The sequence below is a fragment of the Camelina sativa genome, chromosome 20 (genome assembly GCF_030686135.1).
Source record: "Camelina sativa cultivar CO46 ecotype springtype chromosome 20, ASM3068613v1".
NCBI classification, from domain to species: Eukaryota; Viridiplantae; Streptophyta; class Magnoliopsida; order Brassicales; family Brassicaceae; genus Camelina; species Camelina sativa.
This window is the reverse complement of record NC_141899.1, coordinates 3,527,687-3,546,539: the sequence shown is the minus strand read 5'-3', so window position 1 is coordinate 3,546,539 and position 18,853 is coordinate 3,527,687. Positions and strand designations below refer to the sequence as shown.

The 18,853-nt window shown below is 38.9% G+C and overlaps 8 protein-coding genes and 1 pseudogene across 12 annotated transcripts; 6 read left to right on the top strand and 3 right to left on the bottom strand.

Annotated features, from left to right (window-relative positions):
* The first annotated feature begins 262 nt into the window (after positions 1–262).
* On the top strand, positions 263–3,112 carry LOC104769114 (NAC domain-containing protein 82). 2 transcript variants are annotated; one of them, XM_010493250.3, is made up of 5 exons: positions 263–483; positions 829–1,319; positions 1,401–1,678; positions 1,945–2,373; positions 2,577–3,112. In XM_010493250.3, exons 2-5 carry the CDS (start codon positions 1,163–1,165, stop codon positions 2,907–2,909), a joined length of 1,197 nt encoding a protein of 398 aa, XP_010491552.2. In that variant the 5' UTR covers positions 263–483; positions 829–1,162; the 3' UTR covers positions 2,910–3,112. The 2 variants fall into 2 exon arrangements, with proteins under 2 accessions (XP_010491552.2, XP_010491551.2); XM_010493249.3 differs by having other exon boundaries at positions 311–483; positions 810–1,319.
* Positions 3,113–3,487: 375 nt separating this feature from the next.
* Positions 3,488–5,525, top strand: LOC104772175 (vacuolar protein sorting-associated protein 9A-like; annotated as a pseudogene). The gene is made up of 5 exons (XR_015593333.1): positions 3,488–3,652; positions 3,875–4,022; positions 4,104–4,274; positions 4,375–4,554; positions 4,689–5,525. The product of XR_015593333.1 is annotated as a vacuolar protein sorting-associated protein 9A-like (transcript).
* Positions 5,526–5,596: 71 nt separating this feature from the next.
* Positions 5,597–6,863, top strand: LOC104769113 (protein THYLAKOID ASSEMBLY 8, chloroplastic). 2 transcript variants are annotated; one of them, XM_087505715.1, is made up of 3 exons: positions 5,624–6,058; positions 6,138–6,179; positions 6,410–6,863. In XM_087505715.1, exons 1-3 carry the CDS (start codon positions 5,696–5,698, stop codon positions 6,428–6,430), a joined length of 426 nt encoding a protein of 141 aa, XP_087361841.1. In that variant the 5' UTR covers positions 5,624–5,695; the 3' UTR covers positions 6,431–6,863. The 2 variants fall into 2 exon arrangements, with proteins under 2 accessions (XP_010491549.1, XP_087361841.1); XM_010493247.3 differs by having other exon boundaries at positions 5,597–6,058; positions 6,138–6,863.
* A 130-nt stretch (positions 6,864–6,993) lies between these two features.
* On the top strand, positions 6,994–8,340 carry LOC104769112 (putative gamma-secretase subunit PEN-2). The gene is made up of 2 exons (XM_010493246.3): positions 6,994–7,360; positions 7,969–8,340. Exons 1-2 carry the CDS (start codon positions 7,087–7,089, stop codon positions 8,127–8,129), a joined length of 435 nt encoding a protein of 144 aa, XP_010491548.1. The 5' UTR covers positions 6,994–7,086; the 3' UTR covers positions 8,130–8,340.
* A 140-nt stretch (positions 8,341–8,480) lies between these two features.
* Positions 8,481–11,247, top strand: LOC104769110 (2-oxoisovalerate dehydrogenase subunit alpha 2, mitochondrial). Its single transcript, XM_010493244.3, has 9 exons — positions 8,481–8,834; positions 9,147–9,284; positions 9,397–9,579; positions 9,729–9,886; positions 9,994–10,093; positions 10,235–10,346; positions 10,456–10,595; positions 10,683–10,868; positions 10,974–11,247. The coding sequence occupies exons 1-9, from the start codon at positions 8,646–8,648 to the stop codon at positions 11,139–11,141; spliced, it is 1,374 nt and encodes a 457-aa protein (XP_010491546.1). The 5' UTR covers positions 8,481–8,645; the 3' UTR covers positions 11,142–11,247.
* Positions 11,213–13,243, bottom strand: LOC104769111 (putative 3'(2'),5'-bisphosphate nucleotidase 4). The gene is made up of 8 exons (XM_010493245.3): positions 12,986–13,243; positions 12,808–12,883; positions 12,620–12,693; positions 12,322–12,527; positions 12,048–12,246; positions 11,877–11,966; positions 11,635–11,788; positions 11,213–11,512 (listed from the first exon to the last, which is right to left on the bottom strand). Exons 1-8 carry the CDS (start codon positions 13,118–13,120, stop codon positions 11,349–11,351), a joined length of 1,098 nt encoding a protein of 365 aa, XP_010491547.2. The 5' UTR covers positions 13,121–13,243; the 3' UTR covers positions 11,213–11,348.
* Positions 13,244–13,608: 365 nt separating this feature from the next.
* On the top strand, positions 13,609–15,197 carry LOC104772174 (putative pectate lyase 4). 2 transcript variants are annotated; one of them, XM_087505714.1, is made up of 3 exons: positions 13,609–14,450; positions 14,551–14,686; positions 14,781–15,197. In XM_087505714.1, exons 1-3 carry the CDS (start codon positions 13,675–13,677, stop codon positions 15,003–15,005), a joined length of 1,137 nt encoding a protein of 378 aa, XP_087361840.1. In that variant the 5' UTR covers positions 13,609–13,674; the 3' UTR covers positions 15,006–15,197. The 2 variants fall into 2 exon arrangements, with proteins under 2 accessions (XP_087361840.1, XP_019097768.2); XM_019242223.2 differs by having other exon boundaries at positions 13,653–14,450; positions 14,881–15,033.
* Positions 15,146–16,646, bottom strand: LOC104769109 (uncharacterized). The gene is made up of 2 exons (XM_010493242.2): positions 16,506–16,646; positions 15,146–15,820 (listed from the first exon to the last, which is right to left on the bottom strand). The coding sequence occupies exon 2, from the start codon at positions 15,787–15,789 to the stop codon at positions 15,451–15,453; it is 339 nt and encodes a 112-aa protein (XP_010491544.1). The 5' UTR covers positions 15,790–15,820; positions 16,506–16,646; the 3' UTR covers positions 15,146–15,450.
* A 177-nt stretch (positions 16,647–16,823) lies between these two features.
* LOC104769108 (vacuolar protein sorting-associated protein 20 homolog 2) lies at positions 16,824–18,845 on the bottom strand. Its single transcript, XM_010493241.3, has 6 exons — positions 18,508–18,845; positions 17,936–18,088; positions 17,669–17,821; positions 17,474–17,557; positions 17,196–17,337; positions 16,824–17,117 (listed from the first exon to the last, which is right to left on the bottom strand). Exons 1-6 carry the CDS (start codon positions 18,607–18,609, stop codon positions 17,092–17,094), a joined length of 660 nt encoding a protein of 219 aa, XP_010491543.1. The 5' UTR covers positions 18,610–18,845; the 3' UTR covers positions 16,824–17,091.
* Between the last annotated feature and the right edge of the window lie 8 nt (positions 18,846–18,853).

Sequence of the window (18,853 nt, the reverse complement as noted above, 5' to 3'; positions counted from 1 at the left end):
TCCTTTATCTATAAAAGGAGCATGGCAAACCCAAAAGTAAATTCATCTTCTTCATAAACCTTTTTTTGCCTTTTCCCAAACTGTTAGATAAAACAATTGTTTCTTTTGTGATCAGTGTAATAATCTCAAGTTAATAATTTTGACTTTTGAGTAGTAAAAAAAACTTAAGTGAAGAAAAACAGAAAAATGTAATTAGGCCTGACTCAAGTATAAACAATTACACTGTTTTTTAGTAGGCTTTGTGATTGAAAATGGGCCCGCTACTGTAGAAGTAGCAATTAGCAAAGGCGTAAGGTTTTGGAGCTGTCTCGTATATAAACCCTAATACCTCAACCCTTTGACCCAGTTCTCTGGCTTATCCTTCACGCCATTCTCTCTAAATCTCTCTAAATCTTTTTCTCTCTCTCGGTCGCCTCCTCCCCCTTACGCCGATCGTCCTTTCCTCCGTCGAGTCTTTTTCTCTCTCTCTCTGTCTCTCCACGGGTACGATTTTATTCTCTGATTCTAGTTCTGGTCGATGTTGATTTTGTGATTCCTCTCTGATTTTTTCCGATCTAGTCGTCGTTGTCGTTTACCTTTTTTTCAATTCCTGAAATGGGTTTCTCTGTCTCTTTTGATTCTGTTCGTGTAATCAGTTTTTAGGGCGTTTACATCGTCTAAGCTTAGATCCCTGAAAAATTCTGTCTTTATGATGATTTGATACTTTAAGAGTTGATGAGTTGCCTCCTTTGTGTATTTGTCTTGGTTGGGGTGTAGTTGAAATCTTCTTCTTCTTTTTTTTGTTTTTGGTGTCAATGTCTCAATAACAGGCTTTACGTTGTACACCAGATGTCTGTTGATCTCTGCAAGAAGGATCCATCTTTTCTTTGGTGTGACTGTGGTTATATGAGCAGGGGGAGGTTGTGGTGTTTTCAGATAATCTTGTTTAGGCACTGGACTTGACCTTCGTCACCTCTTCTTCTCTCTCTCTCTTCTTTATTTTCTCTATTTCTTCTTGGCTTCTTTGGATTTTTTTCTGTCTAGTTTGATTACAAATCACTCGCTTGTGTTCGTACTGTTTACTTTGAACTTGAAGACTTAAGCTTTTCTGTGCAAGCCTCTCACTTTTACTGGTGAGGAGTTTACAGAAGATTGTGCAAAGTTTTCCCCTTTGGATTCGCCAATGGGGAAAACTAAGTTGGCTCCTGGATTTCGTTTCCACCCGACTGATGTTGAACTCGTGAGATATTACTTGAAGAGGAAAATACTTGGGAAGAAGCTCATTGTTGATGCTATTGCTGATGTTGACATTTACAAGTTTGAACCCCCTGATTTACCTGGTATCTATTCTGATAAACCTTCTTGTTCTGTTACTCTCATGTTTTCGATTATCTCTAACTTGGGAGTCTTTGTCGTTACAGATATGTCTTATATCAAAGGTGGGGATCTTAAGTGGCACTTCTTCTGCCCGAGGGAAAAGAAGTATGCTAGCGGGGTTAGGGCAAACCGTGCAACTGACTGTGGTTACTGGAAGACCACTGGGAAGGAGAGACCTGTTCTGTGCAATTCTGAAGTTGTGGGGAAAATTAAAACTCTGGTTTATCACTTTGGAAAGTCGCCTCGCGGGGAGCGCACTGATTGGGTTATGCATGAATACAGGCTTGAAGACAAGGCACTGACGCAGATGAATGTTCCTCAGGTATTAGAAACTTATCAACGGTGGTATGATTTTAAGTTGAACATGTGTTTAGGTTTCAGTACTTAATGATGATAGCTTGTTGCTCTGATACTGTGTTGGGGTTGATGTGTGGCTGTTCTGTTTTTCATCGAACCTTATAACTGCCTTATCCTGCCTGCAACTTTTCCCTTCTTCCACTTATATATTGTTTCCTATATGTTTAGTTTTATAGTTTATTACTTCTTATATCACTCTTTCTTAACTTACAATTATGTTTTGGACTGCAGGATACTTATGTGGTGTGCGTTCTGTTTAAAAAAGATGGACCAGGACCTAGAAATGGTGCCCAATATGGAGCTCCATTTAGAGAAGAGGACTGGAGCGATGAGGAAGAACGTACTGATGTTCCTACGACGAGCAATGCCACAATCTTTCATGAGCCTAGCAAAGAAACCAGTCTGGCTGTGACTGTCGCAGATGACCCCAACAAGGATTGCTTCGGTGGCATGATATCAGAATCGTGTGTCTCCGATTTCCTACCAACTACAACTAATACCACCAGCAAACTTCCAGATCCAAGTGATGCAGCTAACACTCCTATGTCTGTTACACCTCTGGCAGAGACCTTACAGACCCCCGACAACAACAATGATGACTTATATGCAATGTTGGATCTATTTGATGATGACGAAGAATTCTTGGGGTTCCCCAATGAGGTTAGGTTTTTGGAATTCTTTCTTCTTTGGCTTAGTGTAATGATAAGAAGCCAGTGTCACTGCCTATAGTAAGGCTGCTTTGAAGCTTGTTTTAGTGGCACTGAATCGTAGTAACCATTAGAAAAGCTCTGTATTTGTTGACCATCCAAATCAATTCTTGCTGTTTTGTAAGTCTGTGTATCTCATAGTTTATCATTCCTCAGGCAATACATGACCCCGGTGTCTCAGCTCCGGTTTCCTTAGAAGGCATTTTCAACGGATTACCAGACCTGGGCGATATGCAAAACAACATGCCAAGGACGTCCACGTACGACCTAATTGAAAACTCGGAGTTATACTTAGAGCTACAAGATCTCACTGCTCCATTACTACCTCCTCTGACTGCTCCATTAAATCCACAAACTGGGAATGTCAATGACTCGAGAAGCTCCTATCTGTATAATCAAGGCCACTTTGACTTCTCTGCTGCTAATGATGATGATCCTTATGGCTTTTCTGCTAACATGAGACATGGACCAGACTCTGGAAAAAGATGAAAACTTCTTCTGCCCCAGGTCGGTCTGCTTCAACAAATCAACAGATGCTCATCAGAGAGAAGAAAAGAAGCACCCACCACCTTTGTTTATTCAATTTCTGGACTTTTCTTGTCTTTGAATTAGTAAACCTCTCAATCTGTCGACATTTCTCTATGTCTTCCTTCGCTTGCCGTATTTATTAACATTTTCAACATTTTTTGCAACTTGCTTCTTTTGTTATGGCTTATAAGCGTCTAGCTGATAAGAATAAGATCAATTGATGAATGCTTCTTTAAAAAACACTGACGATTGAATTTACCGACTAAAAAACGAATCAGGGCATAACAAAACCCCAGACAAGGAAAACACGAACATTATATAGCCAAAAGTCAAATCACAAGACAAGAAGGAAAGACATACGCAAGAAGAAGAAGAAGAACCGTACAGGACCAAAAACAAAGACGGTTTGATTTTGGAATTAAATGGGCTTCGTAGGCCTATTTGGTTGGCCCAACCTACAGCATCATCGAATCGATCTCGGTTTATTTATAGCTTTTGGGTTTGAGCAATTTGATTAATAAACCCGAGTGCTGCTGACTTTGAATTCAATTTTCTCTTTCCCAATTGTTCGTTCGTTCGTTCAGAGATATTGACGTCGATCGTACGGTATCGGGAGGGGTGATGGAGAACACAGACGTCTTCTCGGGTCTCCATAATTTTCTGAGTAAACCCTCCGCCAAAGATTTCATCAAATCAATTAAAAGGTTCTCTTTCTCTCTAAGTGTTCGTGTGTTTTAGGTTTATTTGCTCTCCATTATACATGTGACTGCAAGTATCTTTACTAATTTGACATTGCTCTCTCTCTCTTCTTACAATGTGTCATGATCTTATATTATATATGATTCCTCTGGTTATCAATTGTATTGTTGGTCTCTCTACCTACAAATTTCAAAAGATATGTTTCTTTTTTTAATTGATGTTTGCAGTTTCATTGTTTCGATCTTGAACACCGCACCAAACCCTGAAAAAGACTGTGATGCAGTTCAAGAGTTCTTTTCCAAGATGGAAGCTGCTTTCAGGGCTCATCCACTTTGGTCTGGTTGTTCCGAGGATGAATTGGACAATGCTGGAGATGTAAGTATTATCACAACATTCTTCTGTTATTTATTTATTTTAGCTGCCTTTAATCATGTTCTGTAATACACACACATGCAGGGCCTGGAGAAGTATGTAATGACAAAGTTATATCCACGGGTTTTTGCATCAGACACCGAGGATGTTATCTCTGATGAGAAACTCTTTCAGAAGATGTCGTTGCTTAAACAATTCGTAGCTCCTGAAAACTTGGATATACAACCAACTTTTCAAAACCAAACATCATGGCTCGTAAGTCCCACTCGAGCTTGCTCTCGGTAGCTTTAGTCTATTTTTTTCAAATAATGCTACTTGCCTGTGATAATTAATGCATCCTCTTCTTTTATGGCAGCTAGCTCAAAAAGAGCTCCAGAAGATAAACATGTACAATAGTCCTCGTGATAAGCTTATGTGTATCCTTGGGTGCTGCAAAGTGATTAATAACTTACTGCTAAATGCTTCAATTGCTTCAAACGAGAATGCACCTGGTGCTGACCAATTTCTTCCTGTTCTTATATATGTTACCATTCAGGTAAGGTTTAAAACAATTTTTATATGCATGATGCATGGTTTCTGATGTCTTTATGTGTATTTCATACTCTTATCCTTGCATTGTGAAACTACATTTACTAATGATCATCATTATTTACTATTGTTTTGGTTCAGGCTAACCCTCCACAATTTCACTCAAACTTGTTGTATATACAAAGATATAGGCGTCAATCTAAACTGGTTGGTGAAGCTGCCTACTTATTCACCAACATACTCTCTGCAGAGTCTTTCATCTCTAGCATTGATGCAAAATCCCTCTCAATGGATGAAGCTGACTTTGAAAATAAAATGGAATCTGCACGGACACGTATGTCTGGTATGTCAAGCAGCCAGTCTTATCAAACTGATCACGGCGCTGCACCCACTGCTCATCATAGTCCTAAGAGAGAAAACACACTTTTGCATACAAAATCGTCTGATAGTCTCTCTGTTACCACCACCAATGAAACACTGAGTACGAACAGTGAAACACCAATCAAGGGTGCCGCTACACTTTTGAATGATAGGAGTGAGGGAACACAAATCTATCAAGAGTATCCTTACATGTTTGCAAGTGTTGCTGATTTAACAATAGGAGATGTTGAAGGCTTGCTTGATAATTATAAACATCTCGTTTTCAAATACGTTGCCCTTTCCAAAGGCTTGGGTGATGCAACATCATCTTTAACTCCATCACCATCGCAAACGTCTAAAGACTCTCTCAGAATCTTACAAGATCGTTTTCAAATGTTCAAACGAAAAGCGAAACTGACAGGAGCGTCGTTGATTTGATCCGAGCTCTACAACATGGTGAGGTAGACAACTCTGTTCATAAGCTCTCAGATGTAAAACAAGAATCAGACTTACGTTTTTACAATTTGGTTCTTGAATGCTACATGTAATTTTACTACATATCACATTTGTTTTTTTGATCAAAGGAGATAAATAATACACACACCTTCATTAATTTAATAGACATTTTTTATGATCAAATTGAAATACCAACCGGTTTAAATCTGAGTACCGGTTAAGGATTCATCTTCATGAAGTCAGAAGGGTATTATTTGTAATTTCGCGTCAATTTCTGTTCCTTTTTGTCACCACCACCACTCAAGAGGGAGACGGAGAGAGTAACGGCGAATATGGAAGGGATTGGCCTGCGAAGTTGCGGCGAGGAGATTCTCAATCTCGGCTTTAGTTTACGCGGTGGTAACGGCGTCAGGTTTCCGGTTCTCCGGCGAGCTATGGTGATAAAGATGAGAGACCGTGGCAAGAACAGGAAACCATTGCAGAGAGGTCGAATGCTCAGTATCGAAGCGATTCAAGCGGTTCAAGCTTTAAAGCGAGCTAATCCTCTTCTTCCTCCTCCTACTCCTTCTCCCACGTCTTCTTCACCAATGCTCGATCGTGTAATCGATTCCAAATTCCGTCGTCTCTTAAAATTCGATATGGTCGCCGTTCTCAGAGAGCTATTACGCCAAAGCGAGTGCTCTCTAGCTCTCAAGGTTCGTCTCTCTCTCTCTCTCTCTCAATCCATCATGTTTGAGCTGTGGTTATATCTTAAATTTTGAAATTCGTTTTTAGGTATTTGAAGAGATTCGAAAAGAGTATTGGTACAAGCCTCAGGTGAGATTATACTCAGATATGATCACTGTTATGGCGGAGGATACTAGTTTGATCGAAGAGGTTAAGTATCTTTACTATGAAATGAAATCAGAAAAGGGTTTAATGGCTGATGTTGAAGGCTTCAACACTCTCTTGACGACACTTTTGAATCATAAGCTGTTTGATCTTGTCATGGATTGTTATGCCTTTATGCAATCAATTGGGTATGAGCCTGATAGGTCTTCCTTTAGGATTTTGGTTTTAGGTCTTGAATCAAATGGTGAAATGGGTTTATCGGCTATTGTTAGACAAGATGCTCATGAGTATTATGGTGATTCACTTGAGTTTGTTGAAGAAGATGAAGAAGTATCTAGTGGGACTCGTGGTGTGTTGATCTAATAATGATGGAACTCTTCATGGTTTGATGTTCAGTAGAGCTCGAAGTTTGATCATACTGTATACTAATATCTTCCAAGTAGGAGCCGATTAGATGATGCCTGGATTTTTGTATCTAAGGTTAGCCGAACCATATCATGTAGGCTTGTATGTTGTAAGTTGTAACATTGGAGTGTTACCACCGTGTACGCGTTTTTGGATTGTATCAGAGAAGATACGAAACTTGTATCTGTTCTACAGTCACTCAAGTCTATGGAGACAGACAATTATAGCTACACAAATCCATAACAATTGCAGTTTTATTCGTAATGCTCTTGTTGATGTAAAATGTAACAATTTGAGGATTCTTAGTTGAGAAGGTTGCAGTACCTCAATTTCATCTTTGTTTTTATGTACAAATTATGGTGCTATGTGAGACTCGTACATAAGTGTTACGCAGAAACGACGTCGTTGCTTCTCGGGTGTTCAATTTTTATTCCTGAGTTTTTTTTTTTCAGTTTTTTTTTTTTTGTTTCTCAAGTGGCTGAGCAAAATGGAGGATTCACGGAGCGACGACCCCAATCTGAACCCTATACGCAATCGGAATCCGAATCCGACTCCAAACCCATTGTCGACGATCATCTCTTCAGCGCAGGTTTGGCCAACCATAGACGGTCCGTTGGGGTTAACGGAGGAAGCATCGGTGGATTACGCGCGTCGATTCTACAAGTTCGGTTTCGCTCTCTTGCCTTGGCTTTGGTTTGTCAATTGCTTCTACTTCTGGCCTGTTCTTCGTCACGCTCGAGCGTTCCCTCAAATCCGCAATTGTAAGTTTTCAGATTGTTGTAGTAGATACCGTTTTTGATCTTCGTATCCCGGAAATTTTTGGGAATGTTAAGAATTGGGGTCTTTTGATTCTGGCACTAGATCCTCTGAAATAGTACAATCTTGCTGATATTTACTGTTTCTATACTGTAATGGCTATAAGTCCACTGGAGTTTAAAGATTTAACTGTGTACTGGCATATTCAGGTTTAAAAATCTTATGAAGTTTTTAACATTTAGTGTGTAGAGAGATAGATACCATTAGAGTTAGTTTATAGGAAGCAATAAACAGAATAAGTTAAAGGGGAGTGGCTAATGAGATTGTTCACAATTTATCAATGTTCTATGATGATAGTGTATCCTTTTTTGATATGGGCGACCACTATACTCTATTCTCACTCGTCACGACTGGCTTTGATGTGTTATTGCCTTTGATCTGGGGGGACACTACTCTGGAATTGATGATCATTCATTCATTCTTGTTTTGTCTTTTGAGTTATTTTGCTAGTTCTGACTCTAAGAAGTTTAAACTTTTGTATCTCTTTTTCAGTTATGAAGATATGTACATTATCCTCTCTTACTCCTTTGAAAATCTTCTTCTGTTACTGCAGATGTTGTCAGGTCAGCAATCGGCTTCAGTGTCTTTACAGCTCTTCTTTCCGCGTGGGCATTGACGTTCTCGATAGGAGGAGAACAGCTTTTCGGCCCTGTTTATGATAAGCTGGTTATGTACAACGTTGCTGATCGTCTCGGCTTGTCTGGCTTGGCTTAGCTCCCTCAAGGGTTTTCTCTCTATCGTTTATGGTTAACGTAGTAAAAACAGGAAGATCACATTGCCTTTAGAACTTTGCCTATTCCGTTTCTCCTGTGTTTCTTTGCAAGCATCAAGTTGTTTTTAACAAAAGTGGAGATCACTGGTGTGAGTGAATGTAAGTTGGCTTGGATAATTCATCTATCAATGAAGTAATTAGGTTCTCTCGGTAGATGTGTGCCAAACAAAACAACTGTTCAAAGTGTAACCCAAATGGGCCATTTAAATAGTCTTGTGGCCCATATTTGTCTTCCATCGTTGAGTCAGCGTTTGACAATCACGGTTCTTAAAAGATTCCAGTTTTCTAATTAAGGGAATCTATCCGTACCTGAAACAAAAAACACATAACTCAAAGACAAGAACCAACACTTAAACAAGAACCTCTCTCTCTATCTACCTACTCCTCAACACACCACCACTCTTGTTTGTGTCGCCCTCCATCCATTTTCTTCAATCAAATCGGGAAAACAAAAAAATATGGCTCTGCGTTTGAGATCTTCCCTCTCGAAATCGAATTTCCTCAACATTCTCCTCAGACATAACAACCTCGGTTTCGGTACTGCGAGCCACACGACTCGAGTTTCACAGAATCCAATTAGTCGGTTCTGTAACACCATGGCAGAGAAACTCTCGAGTGTTGGCGAGCACGAAGACGCCAACGCTCAGGTGCATGCAATATGTTTACCAATTCCCCCAATTACTCTCTCGTTTTTTGTTTTTTTTTTTTTTTTTTTTTTTTTTTCACTTTCATTAATCACTGTTGTAAGTATAATAATATGGAATCTAATAACTTTGCAACTCTTATTTTCATGGTCCACTAAAAAGTTCACTGGTAACTGTTTAAAAAATAAAAATAAAAACGATTTAGAAGATCACATAACACTGATAGATGTCAGAAATTTTGCTACTTTTTTTTTTTTAATAATCATTCTGAATTATCAAATAATATTATCTATGGATGGAACCTTCAATGTTCAGGTCATGGATTTTCCTGGAGGAAAAGTAGCTTTTACACCTGAGATTAAGTTCATATCAGAATCCAGTAAAGAGCGTGTACCTTGCTACCGTGTTCTTGATGACAATGGCAAACTTATCACCAACAGCCACTTTGTTCAGGTTTGAGAGTAAAAGAATCAATCTTCTCCCTTTTTAGTGAATTCTAAATACTCCAAACTCCAAAGTAAAGAGTTGTTTTTGTTTGTTTGTTTTCTTTCGTCTGCGTCTTTAGGTTAGTGAGGAAGTTGCGGTGAAGATGTATAGCGATATGGTTACTCTTCAAATAATGGATAACATCTTTTACGAAGCTCAAAGACAAGGCAGACTTTCCTTTTACGCTACTACCATCGGTGAAGAGGCCATTAATATTGCATCAGCCGCAGCTCTCTCTCCTCAAGATGTTATCTTTCCTCAGGTTTTTTTGAATCACTAATCTATTGGCCGTGTTTACATACTGTTAGATGAACGTTTTTCCTACAATATGAAAACTTTAGTGAATTCATGTAAGAAAAGGAATATTGATTAGATTAGGCTGTCTTTTTTTGTTGTTGTTGTACCTTGCAGTACAGAGAGCCTGGTGTGCTATTGTGGCGTGGTTTCACGCTTCAAGAATTTGCAAACCAGTGTTTTGGTAACAAATCTGATAATGGGAAAGGCAGGCAGATGCCAGTCCACTATGGCTCTAACAAGCTCAATTATTTTACTGTTTCAGCCACAATTGCGTATAGCCTCAGATTCTCTTTTTTCTCAACTCTTTGTTATATTCTTAATAGATTCTCTTGCTTATGTTTCATGATCGTCTTACTGATGCTATATATTTTGTCTCCAGTACGCAGTTGCCAAACGCGGTTGGTGCTGCTTATTCCTTAAAGATGGACAAGAAGGATGCATGTGCAGTCACATATTTTGGCGACGGTGGTTCGAGTGAGGTGAATAATAAGAGCATGCATTAAGCTGGCATATTGCGATGGATTGTGAATCTTGTAGTATCTTTGCTTGCATTTTTCTAGAGCCTTTCATATTTTCTGCATCACTATAAATTCTGAAACTGAAAACTCTTATTTTGCTAGGGAGACTTCCATGCTGCTTTAAATTTTGCAGCGGTTATGGAAGCTCCTGTTTTATTTATTTGCCGGAACAATGGATGGGCGATCAGTACTCCCACCTCAGATCAGTTCCGAAGTAACTCCTTTTCTTTTTCCTTTGGATCATTTACATTCTTTTAATTTGTTTTTTCTTAAGTCTTTTGGATTTGCCAATACTGTACTTTTGCAAACGCAATGGCCAACAGGTGATGGTCTAGTGGTCAAAGGCCGTGCTTATGGTATTCGAAGTATACGTGTGGATGGAAACGACGCGCTTGCTATGTACAGTGCGGTGCACACTGCTCGTGAAATGGCAATTAGTGAAGAGAGGCCAATCTTGATTGAGGTAATCTTGATGCCATTCTGTTGTTAGATATTACAAGTAACAACAAAACAAAAAATAAGTTTCAAATCCTTTGTTTTATGCTGTTAGGCCTTAACATACCGCGTAGGACACCATTCAACATCAGATGATTCCACTAGGTACCGCTCTGCTGATGAGATAGAGTGGTGGAACAAAGCTAGAAACCCACTTTCTAGGTTTAGGACATGGATTGAAAGTAACGGCTGGTGGAGTGATGAAGAGGAATCAGATCTGAGAAGCAGAATCAAGAAAGAGGTATCCAAAATTAAAAAAAAAAACCGGGATCATGAGCATTGCATAAGAAGCATATAGGGTTTATATATGCTGTAACATTGAATTGTTTTTTTTCCTTGTAAACAGATGTTAGAAGCGCTCAGGGTTGCAGAGAAGACTGAGAAACCGAATCTTGAGAACATGTTCTCGGATGTCTATGATGTTCCTCCTCTTAACCTCAGGGAACAGGAGCGTCAGGTGAGGCAGACCATCAAAAGTCACCCACAAGATTATCCATCAGATGTTCCTCTTTAGGTAGACTCTAATTGACTGCTTTGTGTAGTAAATGTAAGCCATTATCAAATTGTGTATTGAAATCAAGAACATTATTCAAAAGCGTACTTCTTTGATTGAGCACAAACTTCTTCAGTATCGGACAGTACACGACAGCCCCAATGTGTTATATACACCAGATACCCATTTCAGACAGTACATATATTACAGTTTCATTTCAGTTATGTCTCAGAGAGAAAGCCTCTCCTCTTCCATGGATTCTCTGATGGCCTTCAAGAGCCGTGGCATGAGCTTCTCAGTGCTGACCACGATCCCTGTTTTGTGTTCAAGATGCTTTCCTTTAGAGAAGTCCAGAGGATTCCCATCAGCATCGCAAACTACACCTCCAGCTTCTGCACAAGGCAAGACTAGGTAAACTTCAAACTGCACCTCATCTACTGTTTAGAGAGGTTGTGTCTGACTTTGTAGTAAACTTTGCTGTGTAATGTGCTTTAGAGTAAAATGCAATACATACCTGTGGTGATGATTGCACCAGCAGCATGGTTCCATATGTTCTCACGGTAGCCTTTGAGAGTGAAACGCAAATAGATCTCTGCGTCTCCTCGAGCTAGAGCTGCGTACTTCACTTGACTATGGATTCTTAGAGGTGGAGCTTTGATCCCAAGTTTCTGCTTACCGTAAAGAGAGCAAGTATTAGCAACAAAGAATAATAGATTTGCTAGGTCAGGCTCTAGGCATAAGCAAAAGATGTTATACTTTGGCAATTGAGCTATGAATGGGGATCGGTTTATGAGATGATTCGACAAAGGTTGCTTCTTCAGGATTCTCAATGTTGCTCACTTGCACCTATTAACACACTTTCTTGACTCTGTTTTAAGGGTAAAGAAAGAGAAAACAAGTCTAAAAGACCTTATATGCTGATGATACCTTCTCTGGAGGATGAGAGTCGCCTTCAAGCGACTGCACATTAGCTCCTTCTCCCTCTGTAGCAAAGAAAAGGCGTCCAACTTTACCCGAAGAAGCAGACTTGTGATTCTCAAGTTTAGGGCAAGCCATGACACCGAGCACTACTTTGCCTTCCACAAGCAAAGCCAATGCCACAGCGTACTCCTCTCCTTTTACAAACCTATGAACCAGAATATGCAGCTTACAGCAAAAATAAAGAGAAGACTTTTCTATAATGTGTTTCAAGACTTCTCACCCTCTGGTTCCATCAACAGGATCAAGAATCCAATGGCGGCCACTGGAACCGCCTTGTGACCTCCCGTGGTCTATCGCCTTCCTGACATCTTCCATTGAAAGAGAAGAGTTGGCGTAGGAATCATCAAAAGCTAAAGCATTGTTCACAAGCTTAGTGATGCTTTCTAGAAATTCCTCGGCGCCATCTTTTTTCAGATCTTCTGCATTCTGCAAAAGATATGTAACAGAGAAAGATTTAGTTTTTGTGTATGTGTGTGTGATTTAACTGTTTATAAGAGACCGTTCATAAATTAAGCTACCTCTTCTGCAACTAAGTATAGTGGTTCAGGGTGAAGTTCTCTCTTTAATACATGACTGATCACAGCTTGGGATCCTGCATTTATCAATAAGTTTGGTCAATTAGGACTGGTTTGATTGGACCAGGTTGACCGGTATTTTCATGCAAAATCAGAACCGATTGACAAAAGAATTGTGGGATTGAATTAACCATAATCAGCAGCTGTAACTGGACTTTTGTCAGTTTTTGACCGTACGTCTGATTGCAACAGAGACTTCTGCACTTCCTGGTCAACCCCACAATTCCAAAAAAAGAAAGAAAAATCTGTCTTTAAGAAAGCTTTGTTTCTAAGTTAGTGTGTGATAGATAGACATATCTGATTACTAACCTGGCTGAGACGGACAGCAAGAGAGACGGCTTTCTTAGCCGCAGCAAGCTCCTTCTCATAAGTCATCGAAACAATAAAGAAGTAAACGAAACAAGAAGAAGATGACTTTATTAATCGGGTCATGTATGTGTTCATATATTATTCCCTATATATAACCGAGTTTGGTGGAAGTTTCAACACATATTCGTAAGAAGATGCACTTGTTATATATTAATCAAGACTTATGATTTCTATAATCAACCAATATAAATCAATAGGGCATATATGTAGCTGTAAGAACTGTTGATACTTGTAGAAAATATCAAAACCGAATATATTCGTTTTTGGAATCGAAATAACACGCTACGAAATACGAATCATATAAACGCAACATCTCAAATACTAAATATAGCAAGCTAAGAGAAAAAAACGAGTGGCTATTACAAAAAATTAACAGTTCTACTATTTCTGTTTTACTTTTAGAAGTTTGCTTTAAGTTGTTGCAACTTACAACTTCTTAAGTTCTTTAAGAACTCACACTAAATAGAAAACATAAAACCAACTCTCTTTTTTGGTTAAATGAAAACAAACTCGACCACTCGGATATATAAACTCCATCAATATATAGTACACAAATCATCAAACACAACACAGCTTGCAATCAATCATATATAATCTCAACCTTTTCACTTCTTCTTGTATCAAGAATCATGGCTAGGTTCTTGAACATGGCGTTGGTTCAACTCTTGATCGTTTTGTTTGTCGCAAATGTATTGGAGGCCACGAAACTTAATGTGATGGACAAATGTTGGCGACCAAACCCACATTGGCGTAGAACACGTAATCAGCTTGCCCGGTGTTCAGTCGGATTTGCCGGAAAAATGACAGGAAATATCGGTAAAGGAGTCACACAATACAAAGTAACCGACCCTTCTGATGATCCTCTGAACCCAAAACCTGGAACCCTAAGATACGGAGCAACACTCGTTAAAGGTAAAAAATGGATCACATTCAAGAGAAGCATGAAGATCAAGCTTCATAAACCGCTTCTAATCAGCAGCTTCACGACACTCGATGGCCGAGGTGCTAGTGTTCACCTCTCGGGTCCGGCTTGTCTCATAGTCTACAAAGCAACAGATGTGATCATTCATGGACTTAAGATCCATGATTGTAAAGCTCATCCACCAAGCTCAGTGATGGGACCAGACTCAAAGATCATTCAACTTGGAAAAGTTGACGGCGACGCGATTAGGCTGGTCACGGCTAAGAAAGTATGGATCGACCACAACACGCTCTATGATTGTGAAGACGGTCTTCTAGACGTCACACGAGGGACTACTGATGTCACAGTGTCGAACAATTGGTTTAGGAACCAAGACAAGGTCATGCTTCTTGGACATGAGGATGGCTATGTAAGAGACAAAGACATGAAAGTCACTGTTGTGTTTAACCACTTTGGTCCTAATTGCAACCAGAGAATGCCAAGGTACATAAAAGTGAAATATAAAGAGCTTAGACTAATCAATTTTCCATATACAATTGTTATTTTCATTTCTGATTTTGATAAGCTATGTTAATATATGCAGAATTAGATATGGATATGCTCATGTTGCTAATAACTATTACCAAGGATGGACTCAATATGCAATTGGAGGAAGCATGAGCCCTCGTGTGAAGAGTGAGTCAAACTACTTCGTCGCGCCAAAATCTGGACGCAAAGAGGTGCGTTTCAAGTCGTAATCACAAACGCAAAAAAAAACACAAAACACATTGCTTTTTATATTTCATCTAACATATGAATTTGTACTTCTTGTAGATAACTTGGAAGAAACATAGCAAAGGAGACCAAATGCAATGGAAATTCTACTCAGTGAATGATTACTTCGAGAATGGAGCTTGTTTCGGCCTAGGCAAAGGTGTTGGAAAAGCACGGCCTAATTACGGCCCAGATCAAAGGTTCACAGTCGCAAACGCTAAAACCGTTAAAGAACTCACAAGTTCAGCTGGAGCCTTACAGTGCACCAGGAACTCCATCTGTTAGAACAACAACGCTTAACATGACTTTTTAGCGTTTCAACATTTCTGCGTTTTCTTGTCTCGTTCATTCATGTACATCAAAATGTATATGTTTTTTGTTTACGAATGATATGCTACTATATATATATATGTCGACAAATAATATAAGACAAAACTAAACAGAGTTAAACCCAATAATGTTAATTCGGTTGTTCTAGCATAGATACACAAAGCTAAATGAAAACAAATAATCGAGGTTTAAGGAATTGACTTGTTAAAGCCTGTCTGCTAGAACAACATTGCAAAGTTTTCTCTTCTTCTTCATTCATGTACATGAATTTTATGTGGATAAACAACAAAAATACTCTGACAAAACAGATTAACCCCTGGGGGGCATATTGATTCGGTTGGAAGAAACTAACCTCATCAAAATTCTAACAGAGACGATGGTTTTGATTCTAAACTACTGATTAAGGCGTTGTCTTGTCAGAGACTGAAGATGACATGTCCATTGATTGAGCAGATTTAGAAGCTGTTACTGCTGATTGTTCATCTTCAACGAGTTTCCGGAGTTTTGTCTGAAGACCACGAACTCGATCCTCGGTTCTCCTCAGCTTCCTCCATCTATAAGCTGTCCAAAGGAAAAGACCGCCGTAGACAACAGTATAAGAACCCCAAACATATGGATAAGCTTCGGCGTGATCTCTGAGTTTCTTGTATTGTTCTTCAATCGCTCCTACAAAACCTGGAGCCACTTGGTTTGGTTGGTTCTCCTGATCTTCTACTCCACTCTGCTCTGTCGTCGCCATTTCAAATCGCAAATCAGCTCTCTGACTAAATCTGAGCAGAACAAAGAAACAAAAAGGAAAGATATAAAGCAAGAAGACGAGCTTTGATCATGCAGAAGAATGTAGACTAGTGCTTATATCGAAGAAAGGAAATAATAAAAGGCTAAGCTCAGTCCCTAACTACAAAACTGCTAATAGCAAGAACTGGCAAGAACAGTTCATGTCAGAGGATTAATACTTTTGTTTTGAAATCTCAAAGCAATGAAATGCTTCAAACGGTAGAATCTATATTGAGCTCATGAAAGTGAAACAAACTAAGATTATATAATAAAAAAATCTACAAAATTCATAAGAAAGTTAGGAAATTTCATATCCATTTTACTTCTGAAAACTTAAGGCACTAATTTCTTACGATTTGAGGAAATTACAACCAAAAGGAGTAGGAAATCTAAAAACTTTGCACAAACCCAAGCAGATCGATGGGGGGGGGGGGGGGGGGGGGGGGGCGAGATCTATGAAATGAAACACAGCAAAACTGAAATCAACCATCTCTGAGGCATTTGCACAAACACTTTCTAGGCATCTAGGAGATCTAATGGCTACCAAAACCCAGAAGTCACAGACACAGACAAATCACAAAAAATAAAAATCCTTTCTTTAATCTTCTTCAAAAGCATAAACAAACCCAATGGATCTTATCTCTATTCTAAGAGAATAACAAAAACGAAAACAGGTACCTGGAAGTTAGACAAAGTCGTCTAAGAACACGATGAAATGAAGCTTAGAGAGCCATAGCTCTTAAACCCTATAAAGCTTTTGCAAAACCCAGATCGAGAGATTTGATCGGTGTACTGTCTTACGATATACTCTTTTAACCGTATGGTCCGTATCGCTTATTTTAATATTATAATCAGATTAAAATAAAATCCCGGTTTAATTTTGTATCAGTTTAATACGGTTTGATTCAAACTCAATTTATAATTTTATTTTTCTTTGGTTTTGAAATTTTGATATACAAAAATGAGATCCTATTGTAGAAGAATTTGTAGCTTTGATTGAACTCAGAAAAAATTATATGATCCCACTAAGTGTTAACGTCATTCAAACTTTCATATGTTCAGGTCAAAGACTCTGAGATGAGTTCAGAAACAACCATTTCACAGAGGAGAGACTCCATGAACTTGTTGGTGCTTTACAAGCTGCAGAAGTAAGAAGAAAAATACACAAAGGAGCTTTCAAGAGCCCAGAAGCAAAAAGTTTCCAAAGAATGATTTATATAAACCCATGGCTATGAAGTAGTTGATCAGATTCTTCATTTCTAAATCAAGCTTCCAAAGGTTCTTCAAGAACTGCAACATTAGAAAGCATGTCTGAGTTTAAGGTTCTTTGTATCAAACAATTGTTACTTGTACAAACATTACAAAAACCTTTTCTCTTTGTTGGAGCTGGAGTGATTTCTGCATTGGAAGCCACCGGTGCTTTTGTTGGCACATCAGGGAGATCCAATTTCTCAGGTTCTTCAGGCACGAGCTCTGTCGTAGGCACTTCAGGCATATCTTCATCAATCAGCTTTAAAACAAACAACAAACAAACAAACAATATAATTTGACTCTCTATTCAAGAAGTAACAAAGTAAATGTCTCTCGAAATATCAATAGTCACAATATATGGTTTGAGAAACAAGAGAACCCATTATGTAACATACCAGACTTTCTAGGTTGTCGAATTCTGCTAAGATCTCTTCTTCATCTTCTGCTGATAGTTTCTCACCTAATATGGCACTCAGTTCCTAAAATCCAATAGTTAGATAAAGCAAAAGAAAACTCACGACCATGAAAGAAACAAACAAGGAGAAGCTCGGCTAATGTGAAACATGATTTAAGGTTCACTATTAACTCACATCCTGATAAGCCTTGGCCTCGGCAGTGTCATCCATTAGTTTTTGAACATCATCAAGGTTGACCTCACTCTGTATCGCCTTAATTGCACTATTACCTTGCTTTAAACTCTCAAAGACTGCCTTTTGCTTGCTTGTAAGTTCAATATCTGCCAACTGGGAGACATAACGACAGGTTCAAAATATGTTCTTTCGAATAGATAGCACAGCATCAAGTTATGCAATAGAAACAGCGAAATGCTCTATGAAGGGGTCAAGTAAGTTTTTTACTTGTTGCTCAACATTGATGACCCACTGATCTACTTGCTTCAACAAGTCTTCTTGCGTCCGCTTCTTCTTCAGTGCTAACAAAGCCCTATCTTTTCGCTTCTCACGGATTAAGTCTCTCGCAGCTTGCTTCTCAGCTTCAATTACTTTCTCAAGCTAAAAAAAGGGTTTAAGAAAAAGAAAGAAGGGTTTAAGAGAAAGAAGGTAAAGCTTAAAGATCCACAAGAAACAACACAGCATTTGCATTCCATATCTCAGCTATCGAACTCACTATCTAGCAAACCCGATGAATGACATAATTAAAACTATCATAAGAATCCAAATTTGGATCCAAGATGGATTCTGAAGGCAACTTCTTCATCACCCAACAAACCAAAACCTCAGAAAGTAGACACCTTTAATTGTTTCATACACATCGCAACGCATATAGCTACAATTCAGTAACCTTAATTCCATCTACACGAGCTATGGTGAATCAAAAACTAAACTTTCAATCTCAGATTCCAGAAACAGACCCAATTCGAGCAAGATTAAATCCCTAGAAACGCGAAAATCACAAGCAAAGGAATCAAAACCTGTTGCTGATATTGACCAAGCTTGCGTCTTTGGGTTTTAAGAGAGAGAATCGCTCGATCAACCTCCGTGATCTTTGGTTTCTTCACGAACAAATTCCCCATCGGGCCAAATCCAACAAAAGAGTTTCAGAAGTGGGAGAGATTTCTTGAGAAGGGCTTCTGGATTTCAAACCAAAGTCCAAATCTTTTTTGCTTTTCCCTTTTTCCGGTGGAAACTGCAAAACCGCTAAAATTAAAAAAGCTACGGCGTTTTAAAGTTGAACGCGCGTTTTCTCAAACCCACGGTTTAGTTTTATTAAAGCGTTCTGAATTATATGTCACAGTTCTAATTTTATCACACGCGGTA